Raw genomic sequence first — 17,094 nt, 5'->3', positions numbered from 1 at the left:
ACTACCAAAGTTAATTTACAGTTTCAATGCTATCTCAATCAGATTAATAAAGGAAAACTTCACAGCAGTGAAGACAAATGCAAATAAAAACATGGATCTACACCCTCTATCATGATCCTTACCTATATAGTATCTTAGAAAATCACATATTAACATTCTCTATATTCTATTGCATTTTAAATTATTTTGTTAAATATTTCCCAATTATTTTTTTTAATGTTTCTTGCACTTGGAATTGCTGTCGGCCACTTAGCAGAGCACTTGACCCTAATGCTTTAAAGAATTACATAAAATAATAAAATTCATTTAAAAAAATAAAAAGCTAGAATATCAAGGGAAATAATTAAAGGATTTGTAAACAAAGAAGAAACGACATCTTAAGATCTCATTTTATAAGACAACATTTGTCAAAACCTCTTTAAAAATGTTAAATCAATAAAGAGATAGGTCAATGGAATAGAATAGACAAGAGAGAAACAAATAACAAAACTCAATGAATCATTTTTCATTAAATTAGAAAACATAAATTACTTAGGAAAGAATTCTTAGGAAAACTAGAACGCAACCTGGGAGAAATTAGGTTTAACCCAACACTTTATAGTAATACTATATACTACAATACATTATAACTAAATATGTAACCTTAATGTTAAAGGTTACTTTATTTAAAAAGTTAAGAGAAGCAGATCATATAAGTCTCACACCCATGATTAAGTTTTATATCCTTAACCAAGCAAGGTATGGAAGAAATTACTGAAGACAAAATAAATAACTTTCTTTTCATGGAAAAAAAAAATCACTATTCTGCATAAACAAATTAATGCACCTAGAAGGAAAGAGGTTTGGAACAGTAAACCCCTATGTATCAACTTTCTTTGAAAAGGTTTGCTATCCAAACTATATAAATAACTAACTATTAAGCTTAAAAACTTCTCTAAGAGCAACTAGGTGGTATAGTGGATAAAGTCCCAGCCCTGAAGTCAGGAGGACCTGAGATCAAATATGACCTCAGATATTTAACACTTCCTAGCTGTATGACCCTGGACAAGTCACTTAACCCCAATTGCCTCAGCAAAAACAAAAACAAAAAAAATAAACAAACAACAACCAAAAAAAAAAACTTTTGTAATAATTTTAGGACAAGCTATAAAAGATATTTTTGAATAGAATAAGCAACTATTAACAGTCACATAAAAATGTTCTCATCACTAATAAAGAAAAACAAAAATTAACATAAATAGGAAATCATTTTTGGCAAGGTTGTGGGAAGATAGTCACTAATGCATTGTTAGTGGAGCAATACAACTATTCTTAAAAGAAAGAAAAATAATTTAGAACTGTGGGAACATAGTTTGAAATAAGAGATATGAGACTATACCCTTAATCATTTGATCCATTTAAAGAGAGCGGAAGTCCACAAATGTTACATATTGCACATCTTTTCAAATTTTTTCAATATATTGACCAATCATGAATATTTTTCTTTTTTGATTTTTTTTTTTTTTTTTTTGGTCTTAAAAATTCTGTTTATTTTATGGAATGGCTTTCTTGGAGATGGGAAGGAGGATACCAGAAAATTATGGTGATTAAAAAAAGGCATCTTATAACCATTTTTAAAAAAATTAGTCTTTTGTGTAGAATATGAAATAAGTTGTTTCTTCTTTGGAACCATTTCTTGTGTTTATTAATACCTTTCTAGAAAAAATGCTGAGATAAGATTTTTATTTAAAGCCCTGCTTTGTCTTGTATATATCTATCATCTCTTCAATTTGTCTATTTCAGTATTTTTTAATTGATGTTTTGTTTTTACATTATAAGCATTCGCTGATTACTTTCACTTGATCAGAGGTCTCTTTAATAAAGCAATACAGTTAAGTAAACTTAATAATTCAGTAGCTTCATAGCTGATTTACCTTGAGCATGTAATATATTTAACCTTTCTATTCTTTGGTTTTTCTCATCTCTAAAATGAAAATACTAACATGCCTCTTACCTACCTCTCAAAGATGTTGTTATAATAAATTGAGATTGTGTACAAGAAAGATAAAAGTACTATAACCAATATAAGCTACTTTTTCCAACTGCAATATATATCTACTTAATTTACTGTAAATGCCACTTTTTTTTTCCTTTTCATCCTACCCCATTTTATTTATTCCTATTTTCCTATTTTCTTCTTTTTCCCTTCTTTCCTCAAGTTTTCTATTTCTCAAGTTTTCCCTTAGAGAAACTAGGACATTGTGTTTGTCTTGACACTCTTATTCTATTTTCAGAAAGATTTTAGGATAAGTATCTGGCATAGATCAACATTAAAATATGGTTCAACCATTCAATAAACATTTAGCAAGTATTTTTTATATGTAGAGCATTATGCTAGGCCATAGGAGTTTAGGAGCAAAAGAAAAAAAAAAAAAAACTAAACTAAACTAAAATAGATATAGTCCCTAGACATTATGATATTTGCATTCCAGAATGAGGATAAAATGAAACCATAATTATTATACATATTAGATGATAAATCCATTGAAGAGTTGTAAATCAAAGATCTGTATGAGGTTCAAAGGAGGAGAATGTTACTAATAAGAAAGAGAAAAATAGAAAGACTAGAGAAGGATTTATCGACTAAGTGACATTTCATTTGATTTTAAAGAATGATTCTTTTCTTATTGTCTCTTCTAGCTTTTAAAATTTATTGAATACTCATTAATTCATTTCATTTAGCCAAAAGAAAAAATTCCTGAGATATATATATATATATGTATATATATATATATATACATATATATATGTATTAATGAGATATGGTCAACATATTTTAGATGATGCTTTTAAAATTTTATACTTTGTTATATAATTTTCAAATGAATATATATTTTTTAATCCTAGGTGTCAGATTTAGTCATTATATTGAATTATGATAGAGCAGTGGAAGCTTTTGCAAAAGGTGGTAACCTTACACTTGGTGGAAATTTTACTGTGGCTGTTGGGCCTTTGGGAAGGTAAATACCTTTAAAACATCTTTTGAATACCTGATGGAGTAAGCTTATAATACATCATTGTGTACTTCAGAAAGCATTTAAATGAAACTATGGTTACAGCTCTTTTGGGGAGGAATTTTTATAAGACTTAAAAAATCTTTTCTTTTTCTTAAGAGCAAGGAATGATTTTATAAATTAAACTGTACATATTGAAGAAGAGAGGGGAAGGAATAAGTAGAATGATTTAAAATGATTAAAATCAGTGATTTTAATAGATCCTGAATATAGTTTGTTTGAGGAGAGTATATATTATTAGTGAAGCTATACAAAACATTAAAAAATTTCAAATCCCATAAAATGTAAATTGTATTTGCAATATAGTTTATTAAGAAATATTAAAATATTAACTTTATACATATTTTTCTTGATACTATATAAAATTGTCTCAATTGTTTAATTGAATTGAATTCCTACCAGTAAATTTCATTATTTCTGTGTGTGTCTTTAGCCTTTTTCCTTGTATGTAGACTTTCAGACTATTAACTTAAAGATATAACCTTTAGGTTGAATTGCCATAAAATAAGATACATAAAATAAATAGAAGCAGATTACAAAATTCAGATCATTCTGGCCAAATAATGTAATAGTATCCATAATATTGGGCCAAAGCTATAGTAAGATCTATTATACAAAATTGTATGCTTTTTTAGGAATTTAGAAGGAAATGTTGCAATCCGAAGCCCAGCTGCTGTCTACACATATTGCAAGTCACGAGGTTTGTTTGCTGGGGTATCTTTAGAAGGAAGCTACTTGATTGAAAGAAAAGAAACTAATCGAAAGTAAGTTCAAGTCAAATTAATTTTAATGAATTTGAAAAAAAAATTTGTAGTACTGATGGAAATCATAGAAGAATTCTAGCTAGTAAGCCTAGACAAAGACATTTTTAAGTATCTGTTTGTAGTGTACCATTGTGTGTATCCCTAATTTGTAGAAAAATTAATTACTCTGTATTAGATTTTTGATAGAATTCACTTTTGAATTTCTGATCTTGTTTGCTTCTTTTAAAACAAGAAATCTCACTGATGGACTGTTCAGTGTTTTCCCTTTACACTGGGTTATTCAAATTGACATTTCTTGTTTTGTTAACAATCAATTAGACATGTATAAAGGACTTATTTTATGCCAGACAATAATATGTGTAGAAAGACAAGACCAAATATTTCCTGCTTTCCAAGAGCTTAAACATGAATTATCATGTTTAATGATTATATCAAAGATAAAATTATGTAGACAATGATGTTTATATTGATATCAGTAACAACGTTAGTACAACATATTATGCAATAGATCAGAATTGGTTATAAGCAGTTGAAACCACTTTCAGGTAAAATTTTATATCTGAACATTTTTAGCAACGAGAAAAAAATGATCCATTCTAATATTTGAAACCAGAAACAAGCCCCAAATAAGACATCATCTAATATAATAGAATATTGATACAATAATATGCCAGCAAAATTGAAATTATTTGTCTGTTTGTTTTGCTGAGGCAATTGGGGTTAAGTGACTTGTCCAAGGTCACATAGCTAGGAAGTGTAAAGTGTATGAGACCAGATTTGAACTTAGGTCCTCCTGATATCAGGGATGGTGTTCTATCCACTGCACCATCTAGCTGCTCCCAAAATTGAAATTATAAAACAAATATATGATTTTTGATAAAATAAAAATTAACAAGAAATGTCAGTTGGATTAAGCCAGCGTAAAGGGAAAACATTGAACAGGCCATCAGTGAGATTTCTTCTTTTAAAAGAAGTAAGCAAGATCAGAAATTCAAAATAGATAGTTATTATTTTTTCTATAAATTAGAAATGAAAGGGGAAAGAGAAATGTATCTTTCCCCCCCCCAAAAAAAAGACAAATATGATCTTTATCCTCAAACTAACCAATGATAATTTATACTTACTCATAGTATGATCAGGAAGACCTGTGTTCAAATCCACTTCTAACACCAGATATCTACATAATCCTGAGCAAATCATTTCCTTTATGAGTACTCTAGGAAGCTTTCTGAAATTATAAGTTGCAGAGACTGCTTTTCTAAAGGAAATTTCCATCCATAAATTCCCTATCATCTATACATGTTGATTTTTTTTTTCAAATTTTAAATAAAATACTAGCAAATAAAATAGAGCAACATAAGAAAACATGATCTAATTGGAATGTGTTTTGTATCTTGAGAAAATAAGCTTTCTTTATCCTTAAATTTTAATAGTTCAAGGAAGTGTTTAACTCTTCAATTAAATCAGTAAGCACCCTTTAAGTACCATCTCTTTGTCAGATATAATTGAGTATTCGGGGTACAGATTTGTCTGAAATAGTCCCTTCCCCTTAATTGATACAGATAAGGCATAATAAGAAAGGGCTTATTTGTTTAAAATACATAAAATCAGACTGTAGGAAACATTTACATCTGAGGAAATAATTGTTTTCTATACATTAATATATTATTATCAATTCAGAGACTTTCTTAAAAGAAATTATGGATTTCCTAGGCAGAGTGGTGCAAAAGAAAGATATTTTTGACCATTTCTGTAATCCTAAGGGTGTCTAAGAAAGCTTTTATTCTCTGATCTTTCTTGTTAGGTTTTACTGTCAGGATGTTCGTGCCAGTGACATTTTATTTGGAGACATGCCACAGCCGGCTCAAGCAGAGGATCTTTATGAAATTCTTGACTCATTTATTGAAAAATATGAAAATGAAGAGCAACGAATTAATGCAAGGAAAGCAGCAAGGGAACAGAGGAAGGCCTGTATAAAATTTGCTTTTTTCCTCACTGCTTTAATCTATTCCAATAGAAAGTCTTTATTTGCTGGAGGTTTTTATCCCTTGGCATTTGATTCTTAACAGCCAAATAAATTTCTTTTAGTAACGTTATTTACATAAATTCCTTGTAAAAATGTTGTACCATGATGACATTTCTTCTTTAAAAAAAATAAAAGTTCTAAGGATAGGATAGACATATTTTGAAAGTGCTTTTCTTTGACAAGCTAACTTAAGAAACAAATCTCAATCTTTAAATAATAATACAATATTTTGCATAATTTTAAAATGGAAAAAGCTATAAGCATAGACTAAAGTACTTTGCCTGAAATTATGAATTTCAATGATAAAATTGTACTTGGTAAAAGCTGGCTTTCAGAATTAGAATTAGGAAAGCATGGTTTTTTCCTCCTGACTCAAAAGTTCTGGAGTTATCAAGTAAATAGGGACAGTAATTGATGAATTATTTGCCATTCTTCTAGGCACTCTTCATGATCATTTTAACGAAAACGTTTAATATACTCACAAGCTAAATCCAAGTTTTATAGTATGCTTTTTTTCCTGTCTCAGGCTAAAGACATACCTGTCAGGCCATCCTCCAGGCCAAAGAAAACAACTGTATCTCTCCAGTCAAACTCAGACTCACAAGGTAAATTACTTTGTTGTAATTAGTTCAAAGGTAATTTCTTTTTTTTTTTTTTTTTAATTTAGAATTTTTTTTTCCACAGTATATATGCATGAGTAATTTTTTTTAAATAATATTATCCCTTGTATTCATTTTTCCAAATTATCCCCTCCCTCCACTCCCTCCCCCGATGACAGGCAATCCCATACATTTTACATATATTACAATATAACCCAGATATAATATATGTGTGTAATTACCATTTTCTTGTTGCACGTTAAGTATTAGATTCCAAAGGTATAAGTAACTTGGGTAGATAGACAGTAGTGCTAACAATTTACATTCACTTCCCAGTGTTCCTTCTCTGGGTGTAGTTGTTTCTGTCCATCATTGATCAACTGGAAGTGAATTGGATCTTCTTTATGTTGAAGATATCCACTTCCATCAGAATACATCTTCATACAACATTGAAGTGTACAGATATCTTCTGGTTCTATTCATTTCACTCAGCATCAGTTCATGCAAGTCTCTCCAAGCCTCTCTGTATTCCTCCTGCTGGTCATTTCTTACAGAACAATAATATTCCATAACCTTCATATACCATAATTTACCCAACCATTCTCCAATTGATGGACATCCATTCATCTTCCAGTTTCTAGCTACTACAAAAAGAGCTGCCGCAAACATTTTGGCACATACAGGTCCCTTTCCCCTCCTCAGTATTTCTTTGGGATATAAGCCCAATAGCAGCAATGCTGGGTCAAAGGGTATGCACAGTTTGATAACTTTTTGGACATAGTTCCAAATTGCTCTCCAGAATGGCTGGATTTTTTCACAACTCCACCAACAATGTATCAGTGTCCCAGTTTTCCCACATCCCCTCCAACATTCATCATTATTTGTTCCTGTCATCTTAGCCAATCTGACAGGTGTGTAGTGGTATCTCAGAGTTGTCTTATTTTGCATTTCTCTGATCAGTAGTGATTTGGAACACTCTTTCATATGAGTGGATATAGTTTCAATTTCATCATCTGAGAATTGTCTGTTCATATCCTTTGACCATTTCTCAATTGGAGAATGGTTTGATTTCTTATAAATTAGGGTCAGTTCTCTATATATTTTGGAAATGAGACCTTTATCAGAATCTTTAACTGTAAAAATATTTTCCCAATTTGTTACTTCCCTTCTAATCTTGTTTAGATTAGTATTGTTTGTACAGAAACTTTTTAGTTTGATGTAATCAAAATCTTCTGTTTTGTGATCAATAATGATCTCTAGTTCTCCTCTGGTCATAAATTCCTTCCTCCTCCACAGGTCTGAGAGGTAGACTATCCTCTGTTCCTCTAATTTATTTATTATCTCACTCTTTATGCCTAAATCATGGACCCATTTTGATCTTATCTTGGTATATGGTGTTAAGTGTGGAGCCATAACTAATTTCTGCCATACTAATTTCCAGTTTTCCCAACAGTTTTTTGCAAATAATGAATTTTTATCCCTAATGTTGGTATCTTTGGGTTTGTCAAAGATTAGATTGTTATAGATGTACCCTTTTTTGTCCTTTGTATCTAATCTGTTCCACTGATCTACCGGTCTATTTCTTAGCCAATACCAAATGGTTTTGGTGACTGCTGCTATATAATATAGCTTTAGATCAGGTACACTTAGACCACCTTCCTCTGAGTTTTTTTTCATTAGTTCCCTTGCAATTCTCGACCTTTTATTCTTCCATATGAATTTTGTTGTTATTTTTTCTAGGTCATTAAAATAGTTTCTTGGGAGTCTGATTGGTATAGCACTAAATAAATAGATTAGTTTGGGGAGTATTGTCATCTTTATTACATTCGCTCGGCCTATCCAAGAGCACTGAATGTCTTTCCAATTATTTAAATCTGACTTTATTTTTGTGGCAAGTGTTTTGTAATTTTTCTCATATAATTCCTGATTATTCTTTGGTAGATGGATTCCCAAATACTTTATACTCTCAACATTTGTTTGGAATGGAATTTCTCTTTGTATCTCTTGCTGTTGGATTGTGTTGGCAATGTATAAAAATGCTGAGGATTTATGTGAATTTATTTTGTATCCTGCCACTTTGCTAAAATTCTGAATTATTTCTAATAGCTTTTTAGCAGAGTCATTGGGGTTCTCTAAGTATACCATCATGTCATCTGCAAAGAGTGATAGTTTGATTTCCTCATTTCCTACTCTAATTCCTTGAATCTCTTTCTCGGCTCTTATTGCTAAGGCTAGCATTTCTAGTACAATATTGAATAGTAATGGTGATAGTGGGCAACCTTTTTTCACTCCTGATCTTACAGGGAAAGGTTGCAGTTTATTTCTATTGCTTATTATGCTTACTGACGGTTATAAATATATAAGTAATAGTCCATTTATTCCTATACTCTCAAGAGTTTTTAGTAGGAATGGATGTTGGATTTTGTCAAATGCTTTTTCTGCATCTATTGAGATCATATGGTTTTTATTAATTTGATTATTAATATGATCAATTATACTAATAGATTTCCTAATATTAAACCAGCCCTGCATTCCTGGTATAAATCCTACTTGATCATAGTGTATTATCCTGGGGATGATTTTCTGAAGTCTTTTTGCTAATATCTTATTTAAGATTTTAGCATCAATATTCATTAAGGAAATTGGTCTATAATTTTCTTTCTCAGTTTTCAATTGACCCGGTTTAGGTATCAGTACCTTGATCTTTTGCCTTTCGGAATATTAGGTTCCAGGCCCTGCGATCTTTTAATGTAGAGGCAGCCAGATCTTGAGTGACCCTTATTGTGGCACCGTGGTATTTAAATTGTTTTTTTCTAGCTGCTTGCAGGATTTTCTCCTTTGTGTGGTAATTCTGCAGCTTAGCCACAATATTCCATGGTGTTCTTTTTTTAGGGTCTATTTCAGAAGGAGTTCGATGAATTCTCTCGACATCTACTTTCCCTTCTGTTTCTATTATCTCTGGACAGTTCTCTTTGATGATTTCCTGTAAAATAGAATCTAGGCTCTTTTTTTGATCATAGTTTTCGGGAAGTCCAGTGATCAGCAGATTATCTCTCCTAGATCTATTTTCCAGGTCTATAGATTTTCCCAGTAAGTATTTGACGTTATTCTCCAGCTTTTCATTTTTTTGTTTTGTTTGACTGATTCTTGGGTTCTCAATGAATCATTCATTTCTATTTGTTCCATCCTGAATTTTAAGGAGTTATTTTCTTCATTCACAGTTTTTAGTTCTTTTTGTATATGCCCAATTGAGTTTTTAAATGAATTATTTTGCTCTATTGAATTTTTTCCATTTCCCTAATTTTTTTTAGAGAATTATTTTCTTTTTCCAATTCAGAAATCCTATTTTCTTGAGATTTTTTTATCTTTTCCAATTCAGAAATCCTACTTTCCTGTGATTTTTTAACCTTTTCTAATTCACAAATTTTGTTTCCCTGAATCTCCTGTGAATTCTTTATTTTTTCCAACTCCAATTTCAGGACGTTATTATTCTCTATCATAGCTTCTCTTTCCTTTCCCCATTTTTCTTCAAACTCTCTTAATTTTTTAATAGTCTCTTCTAGGAGAGAGTTATGTGATGGGGGCAGGAATCATTCCCCTTTAGGCTGTTATCTGCTGACTCTCTGCTGATAACTTCCTCGGGGTTGGATACCCGCTCTTTCTCTGTGTAGAAGGAATCTATGGGTTTTTTTTGCTTTTTACTCATATTTAAAAAATCTTTTGGGGTCTGTCCCTGGGGTAGGAAATTATTTATTTTTTTGTTTACCAGCTTCCTCCCAGACCGGATGGATGCAGCGGCTCCTGCGCCTGAGCTAAGATAGAGCTCTGGGAGAGAGTTCCCCACCCCCTCCCTGGAAGGGCCTCAGAGGTGATCAGTACTGCTGTGCTTTGAGGGCGCTGTGTGTCCTAGCAACTACCCTGAGGTTTAAGACTGAACAGTAAAGGCGACACAAAGCCCAGCCAATGCGTCCCGGTGGGGCATGGATGTCAGCAGCTGATGTGAAAAGCCCCTGTGCTCAAACTGGAAGTGTCTGCCCAGAAACCGCGGTCCCTAGTTCAAAGGTTCCGCTTCTCTGGAACTTCCCGGGGCTGAGTTCCACAGCCTCCAGCCAAGCAAGGCACTATGTGAGTTAGATGTTGCCTTGGGCCATGTTCTCTGGCTTTTCAATCTCTTAACTACCCCCAGGTGAAAGCCTGGACAGCCTAAGTCAGCCACACCCACAGTGCCGAGATCTGTTAGGTCACTTCTGGATTGGGGTGGTTCTACTATCTGGCTTTATATCTTAAAGTGGCTTGATTTCTCTTCTGAACTGCTGTATTATAAGCAGAGAAGAGCTAACAGCCTGTGCCAGATTTCTTTATCTCAGTGGCTTCTCTGATCCCAGAGCCCTCCCCAGCCTGATCAGCGCAGTGTGCTACCACCCAACTGTCTGTGCTGGCCTTTTTTTTTTTTTCCTCCCCTGGAAACTGACCTTTTCTGTTGAAACTCCAGATTCTCTTCAGCTGGTAAGTCATGCTTCCAGTCCTTGTGGTTTCTATCAGTCCAGCGCTATTTTTGAGGCTGATTTAACTAATTGGTAATGAGGGAAGAAGGGCGCTCACAGAGTCGCGTGTATCTTCTCCGCCATCTTGTCTCCACCCCCATCCAAAAGTAATTTCATTAAAAAAAAAAACAAAAAAAAAAAAACCTTCTAAGAAATCAAGATTTTTTGATCAGTCCTTACTATCACGCTGGAAAGTTTCTGAGAAAAAAACTGCATTTAAAACATATTTTGATTGATATTATTTATAAAAATATCAAGATGTGTCTACTCTCATTCAAATGATATATCATCATTTCACTCAGAACTTTGGTTAATATGTCTTTTCTCATTTATCCTTATAATAATGTTTATAAAAGATGTGAACATATTTTCTGGTTCTATATTTTTAGGAAAGACTTTCCTCAAAAATTAGACCTAGCTTAAAATGAAATGGACAACCTCTTTGTACAGGAATTTCTCAAGTGAAATCTAGATGATCACTTTTATGGAATGTTATAGAGGATAGTTCATTCAAGTATAAAGCAAACTGGCTGATCTCTGAGGTTCCTTCCAATTACAAAATTGTGATTCCTTTCCCTATCCTCCTTTCCTCTTCTTTCTGTTTCTTTCCCTTAAGTTTACTTTCATCAAAGTCACCTTTTTTTGGCTCCAATTTTCTTTTTATGGAAGTCTTGCTTTATTCTATCAGTGCTACTTCTTGTGATTTATTATATTATTTATTTGATATGATATAATATATATATATATACTTATATTATTATATATGATAATTATATATATATATATATAAAATATATGTTGATATAGATGATAATTTTCATCCTAAGTAACATAATTCTTTCATGGTTCTATGTATCCAACTATATTTTCTGGTCCTTATATGTTCCTAGAAGTACATAAGGCTTCCTCTTATATTCTTGGTTTTGTTCACCACCCCAAAAATAAAAATTCATTAAAATTTGACATTTACTGGGACTAGATTCAGATTGAACCTCAAAGTTTCAAGCATATCATACCTTCTTATGGTATGTTTTTGGTATGGTATGTTGGCATGCTTTTAAATAATTTGCTTTAACAAGGCCTGGGGACCTGTATATATAATGTTCATATTGAGCCTCTAGCCAAATTCTTACCCTACAGTGTATATATAATAACCTACTTTGTATATTTATTTTCTTTATAGGTATCAGAAATGCCCACAAACTTTATCCTGAACTTCCCTGTTATCCAGACACTGATGGTAAATAAGCTCTTTCCCATTTAATATAATGCCAATATACTATTCAGGGAGTTGGGTGGCACAGTGGATTGAGTGCTAGACTTGGAGTCATTAGAATCTGAATTCAGATCTGGCCTCTTACTAGTTTACTATCTAGTAACTGGACAAGTACCTTAAACTCTCTTTGCCTTAGTTTATTGGTAAAACTCATTGGTAAAATGAGAATAATAGTAAATCTTCCCAGGGTTGTTGTAAGGATCAAATGAGGTAATAATTATAAAACATTTAGCACAGTGACAGGTACATAGTAAACTCTATATAAATATTATATTCTTATTATTACATGTTATATGTGATAAAAATGGAACTTTCTTCATATTTTCTATAGCTTGAAATGAAATTTTAAATTGAACATACCTATGAAACACAAAAGCTTGTATTAATCTGCTAACATTTATTATTTAAGGAAAATGAGAATGGCTATTAAAATCTAGGGATAGTGCATGTGTGTGTATGTGTGCACCCATATATATTGTTGTACCAGCAACATCTGAGCCAAAATGCTGGAGAATAGAAAGATAAAATGTTATTTATTCCAATAGAGTGCAGGTGGTATTTGTAGGATTAATAAGTTATCTCCTTGATAGTAAGCTTTAAAACTTGATGTCTATAGATTTCCAAACCAAAAAATGATGATTACAAATTAAAATATATTGTGGCAAATTAAAATAATTAAATAAACTTATTCTAGCTATATTGAGAGCCATTGCAACCAATCAGAGTATTAATTGATCCCCTCCTATGTGCAAGTATTCTGTTAAGTAAATACTGCCCTGCATAAGGGTAACAATTACCCTGCTTGAACTGCTCTGGTTCAAGCACAGCTTGAATACCACGCTCAATTGTGAGTGCTATCTTTTAGAAAGGACATTGCTTAGGTAAAGGGTGTTGAAGATAATGACTGGTACTATGTGGAGCCAAAAGATAAAAGTAAGCTAGGATAGGGTGAAGAATAGAGACAGCATTTAAAGAATAAAAGATTTAGGGGATCCACATGATATTTGTCTTTTAGCACTTACGGGGCTGCACATAGCAGAAAGATTAGACTTGTTTTGCTTGGCTTCAAAGGCCAGAATTGGGAACAGTTGATGAAAATTTAGCAAAAAAGGCATATTTTTCAGCTTCATCTTCTTAGGAAGAAAAAACCTTGCTAAAAATTAAAAGTTACAGTATACAGAGGTGGAGTGAGTTTCCTCTCATTCTCTTCCTCCTGCTCTTGAAGCAGAGGCTAAACGCACAACTTTTCAGATAGTTTGTAATAGAAATTCTTTTGTAGGTATGGATTGATTTAGATTGTAGATGTCAAACATCTTATAAACCACAAAACAACAATAAAACAAATATGTCAATAGATAGTAAAACATGTATAATTTTAATAGGTGGTTTTCTCAGTTAATATAGGGCCCATAGAGATCCTTTTGTACATTTTGAAGCCCCCATTTCTATTTGAGTCCACTAGTCTAGATAGCCACTAAGTTCCCTTCTAACTTTGAACTCCTGTAGTGTAAAATATTTGATATTGGGCTTAATATAATTATAGTAATTCCACTGTGCAAATATAGACCAACACATACACATATGAAAATATTTCTTTGCATCTTTCACATTCAGAAACAAATTTCACATAAAGTCCTATTGCATAAAATCTTGTTATGTCATAAATTTACCATAGCAAGTCAATTCTTTCAACTTGGACTGCCTTTAAGAACTTTGCAAAGAAAGTGATAGATTTTGTTTTGTTTTTGGTTAAGTTATACATGTACATTTATTTACTTTCCCTTATCCACTTCTGGTGAATAAATTACTTCTTATCTTCTGTTGTCTAAGAATTTGGATTTCAAAGGCTATTAAAATTATATATAAGTTAAAGTTAGATTCTGAACATTAGTAATATAATAGAATAATAGTTAAGATTCAATACACCGGGTTTGTAATTGCCATTTCAAAGGCTTTCCCCCCTCTATATTTTGTTTGGGTTTTTTGTTATAGATTCTTTGGCAGTATGGTGAAGTGTGCATGTGCTATAGACATTTTAGTTATTTTATTGGTCTAATTCTTCACAAAAATATGTCCATGTACAAAATATATAGGATGCATGTCTTAGCCTTGACAATTATTTTTGTGGTCTTAGGCAAGTCTTCAGGTCTTAGTTTCCTTATTTATAAAAGGAGGAAATTGATTACCTCTAAGTAGAACTTCCAGCTCTAAATATCATGCTACAGTAATTTTATTGTTATTGTTATTTTTAATGAGATCTTTTTCAAAGTGTTATATTAGGGCATTTGAGATTTCAGCTAGCATATTTGTATTTAAACTACAGTGAATCAGAGTATTAGTCTAGGCTAGTAATTCTCTACTATTCTCACTATGTCAATTAGACAATTTCTTGAAGTATTTCGTAACATGATTCCATTAAACAAGGCATATGCAGGTTTACATGTGTTCTCAAATGAGCAGAATCCCTCAAGAAAGCAAATTCCCTTTTAAGATTCAATGAAAGTAAAATATACCTTAAGACCCAGAAACCCTAATTTGTGCTGCTGGGAAGCCTTACCAATCAGAATATACTGACTAGAATCTGATTCTCTGTCTTATTAAGGCTAGCCATGATTTAGACAAAGAAAAATAAGCTCTGTTTTAATTAACTTTGAATATAATGGTTAGATTGGCAAATTGTCCAAAGTATCACTCAAATCTTTTACAAGCAGAAAAAAATAAAATAAAATGGGACATATTGCTAGATTTAAAAAAAACAACAAACAAACAAAAAACAACTGGTGACATCATCTCCAATACTTTACCTTAATTCATTCTCAGATACGTGTGTGTGTGTGTGTGTGTGTGTGTGTTAAGAGTTTGGTATAAGAAGAAGGGACAAACTATAAGCCCCAAGACATTCAGCAGGGGAATAAATTCCTTCAATTTATCTCATCCAACTACCTATTACAAGAACTAATAGAATAGTATATAATAATAAGCTTGAGTCAGATTGTAAAGGATTTAGGGAAAAGTCATTGGAGCTTTTGATAGTGGCATTTTCAGTAGTACCAGTTCTCAAAGACTGTTTTCTAAGTTATAGGAGAATTTTGATTAGAGCTAATTCTGTGATGCATTGTTGGCAAATTCTGGAGCTCCAGAAGAGTGAAGTCTTGCCCCACAGATTTGTGATTCCCCCCTTCAGGAAATGTATTGTTTTCTTTGAGTAGTCAAAGAAGTATAAATTTGGCCATAATAACAAAAAATTATGTTCAAACTAAAGAGTACTGTTTTAAAAAAATTTTCAGAGAGTCAATTGATGAGTCCAGAACAGAATGCTAAACCTTGACAATAAAATTAATATTTTAGTTCTTTTCTTCTTCTCACAAAAAACAAAAATATCCTTTTTTTCCCTCCTCATTTTAGGTAATTCAAGTCAGCCAGTAGAAGTAACAGCACTATATTCTTTTGAAGGACAGCAACCAGGGGATTTGAAATTCAAAGCGGGAGACCGGATCACAGTAATATCCAAAACAAAATCACATTTTGATTGGTGGGAAGGAAGTCTTCGAGGTCAAACTGGTATTTTTCCAGCCAATTATGTTTCTCTGGATTAAGCATTATTCATTTCTCTTTTCTTTAGTAAAATTAATAAATAAAAAGATGCCACTAACATGCTAAGAAGCCTAATCATTTATGAACTATTCTATAACTAGGTGGTGAAACTGTAAATATGTACTTTTGAATTTTAAGTATGTGAAATTATATATTTTCTGTATAAATATATATAGTGATTTTTAAAAATTATTTTCTTTCTTACAACATCATAATAAGCCCAAATATCACCACCCTCCTTCCCAGAGAGCCATCTCATATAATAAATAATATTTTTTGGAGAGGAAAAAAAGATCAGCACAGGTAATCTGTACATTTCAATACAATGAAACAGTCTGAAAACACATTTAACACTTGTAGAGCTCTCATCTACAAAATGGGTAGTTTGGGATATATTCTCATATCTCTCCAATTTATTCCTAGTGATCTTTTATATTTTGTAACATTTACTTTTTACTTTTTAATTTTCATTTTTTTTGGTATATAGTTCTTTCCACTTAAATTATAGTTATTCCATTTTGTCATTCCTCAATCTATACATCTGCTTTGTTTCAAATTCTTATCTATCATAAACAATGCTGCTTTAATAGTTGAGTATATGTAGGGATTTTTTTCATGTTGATGAATTCCATGGAGTTAATGGAGTTTGCAGTTTCTGTTTTGAAGGCTATAGACATTTTAGTTATTTTATTGGCCTAATTCTAAATTGTTTTCCAAAATGGTTGTCATTTCACAGCACTACTAAAAATGTGTTAGCGTGCTTAAGATTCCACAAGCAGCCCAACATTAACTGTTACCATTTTCTGTCATTTTTGCCAGTGTTCATGATGTCATGAAAAATCTTGGGCTTGTTTTGATTTGCATTTCTTCTGTTAATACTGATTTGAAGTATTCTTTCATGTGATTGTGGCTAATGAGATTTTTTTTTTGAGAAATCCTTCTTAATATCCTTTGACGACTTAGCTATTGGGAGATGAGTACTGGTTTTGTGTGTGCATGTGTGTGTGTGTGTGTGTGTGTGTGTGTGTGTGTGTGTGTGTGTGTGTGTGTGTGTGTGTCAGGATATGGGCATTTATTTCTTTTTTTATCCTAGATACATTAATTTTGTCAGTGCAAAAGTTTTTTTTTTCAATATAGATGGTGGGATAGAAAAAGAGCTCAGCTGAATCCTTCCAATATTCTCCTCCAAACAATTTTTAAATAATATTTTGAATTGTGGAGTACTAGGGCTAACAAAA

General features: G+C 32.0%; 1 protein-coding gene across 2 annotated transcripts in view; it reads left to right on the top strand.

Moving 5' to 3' along the window:
- Positions 1-15,911, top strand: part of SH3YL1 (SH3 and SYLF domain containing 1) — a 54,260-nt gene extending 38,349 nt beyond the window's left edge. For both annotated transcript variants that reach the window (XM_074287996.1, XM_074287997.1), the window contains exons 5-10: positions 2,887-2,999; positions 3,689-3,817; positions 5,622-5,784; positions 6,370-6,448; positions 12,170-12,226; positions 15,668-15,911. In XM_074287996.1, coding sequence (XP_074144097.1) covers positions 2,887-2,999; positions 3,689-3,817; positions 5,622-5,784; positions 6,370-6,448; positions 12,170-12,226; positions 15,668-15,858 — 732 coding nt within the window. In that variant the 3' untranslated portion in view covers positions 15,859-15,911. The remainder of the gene's footprint in view (positions 1-2,886; positions 3,000-3,688; positions 3,818-5,621; positions 5,785-6,369; positions 6,449-12,169; positions 12,227-15,667) is intronic.
- Positions 15,912-17,094: the final 1,183 nt, after the last annotated feature.

Source organism: Sminthopsis crassicaudata, chromosome 2 (genome assembly GCF_048593235.1).
Source record: "Sminthopsis crassicaudata isolate SCR6 chromosome 2, ASM4859323v1, whole genome shotgun sequence".
NCBI classification, from domain to species: Eukaryota; Metazoa; Chordata; class Mammalia; order Dasyuromorphia; family Dasyuridae; genus Sminthopsis; species Sminthopsis crassicaudata.
Note: the sequence above shows the minus strand (reverse complement) of the source record. Positions and strands in the feature narration are given on the sequence as shown.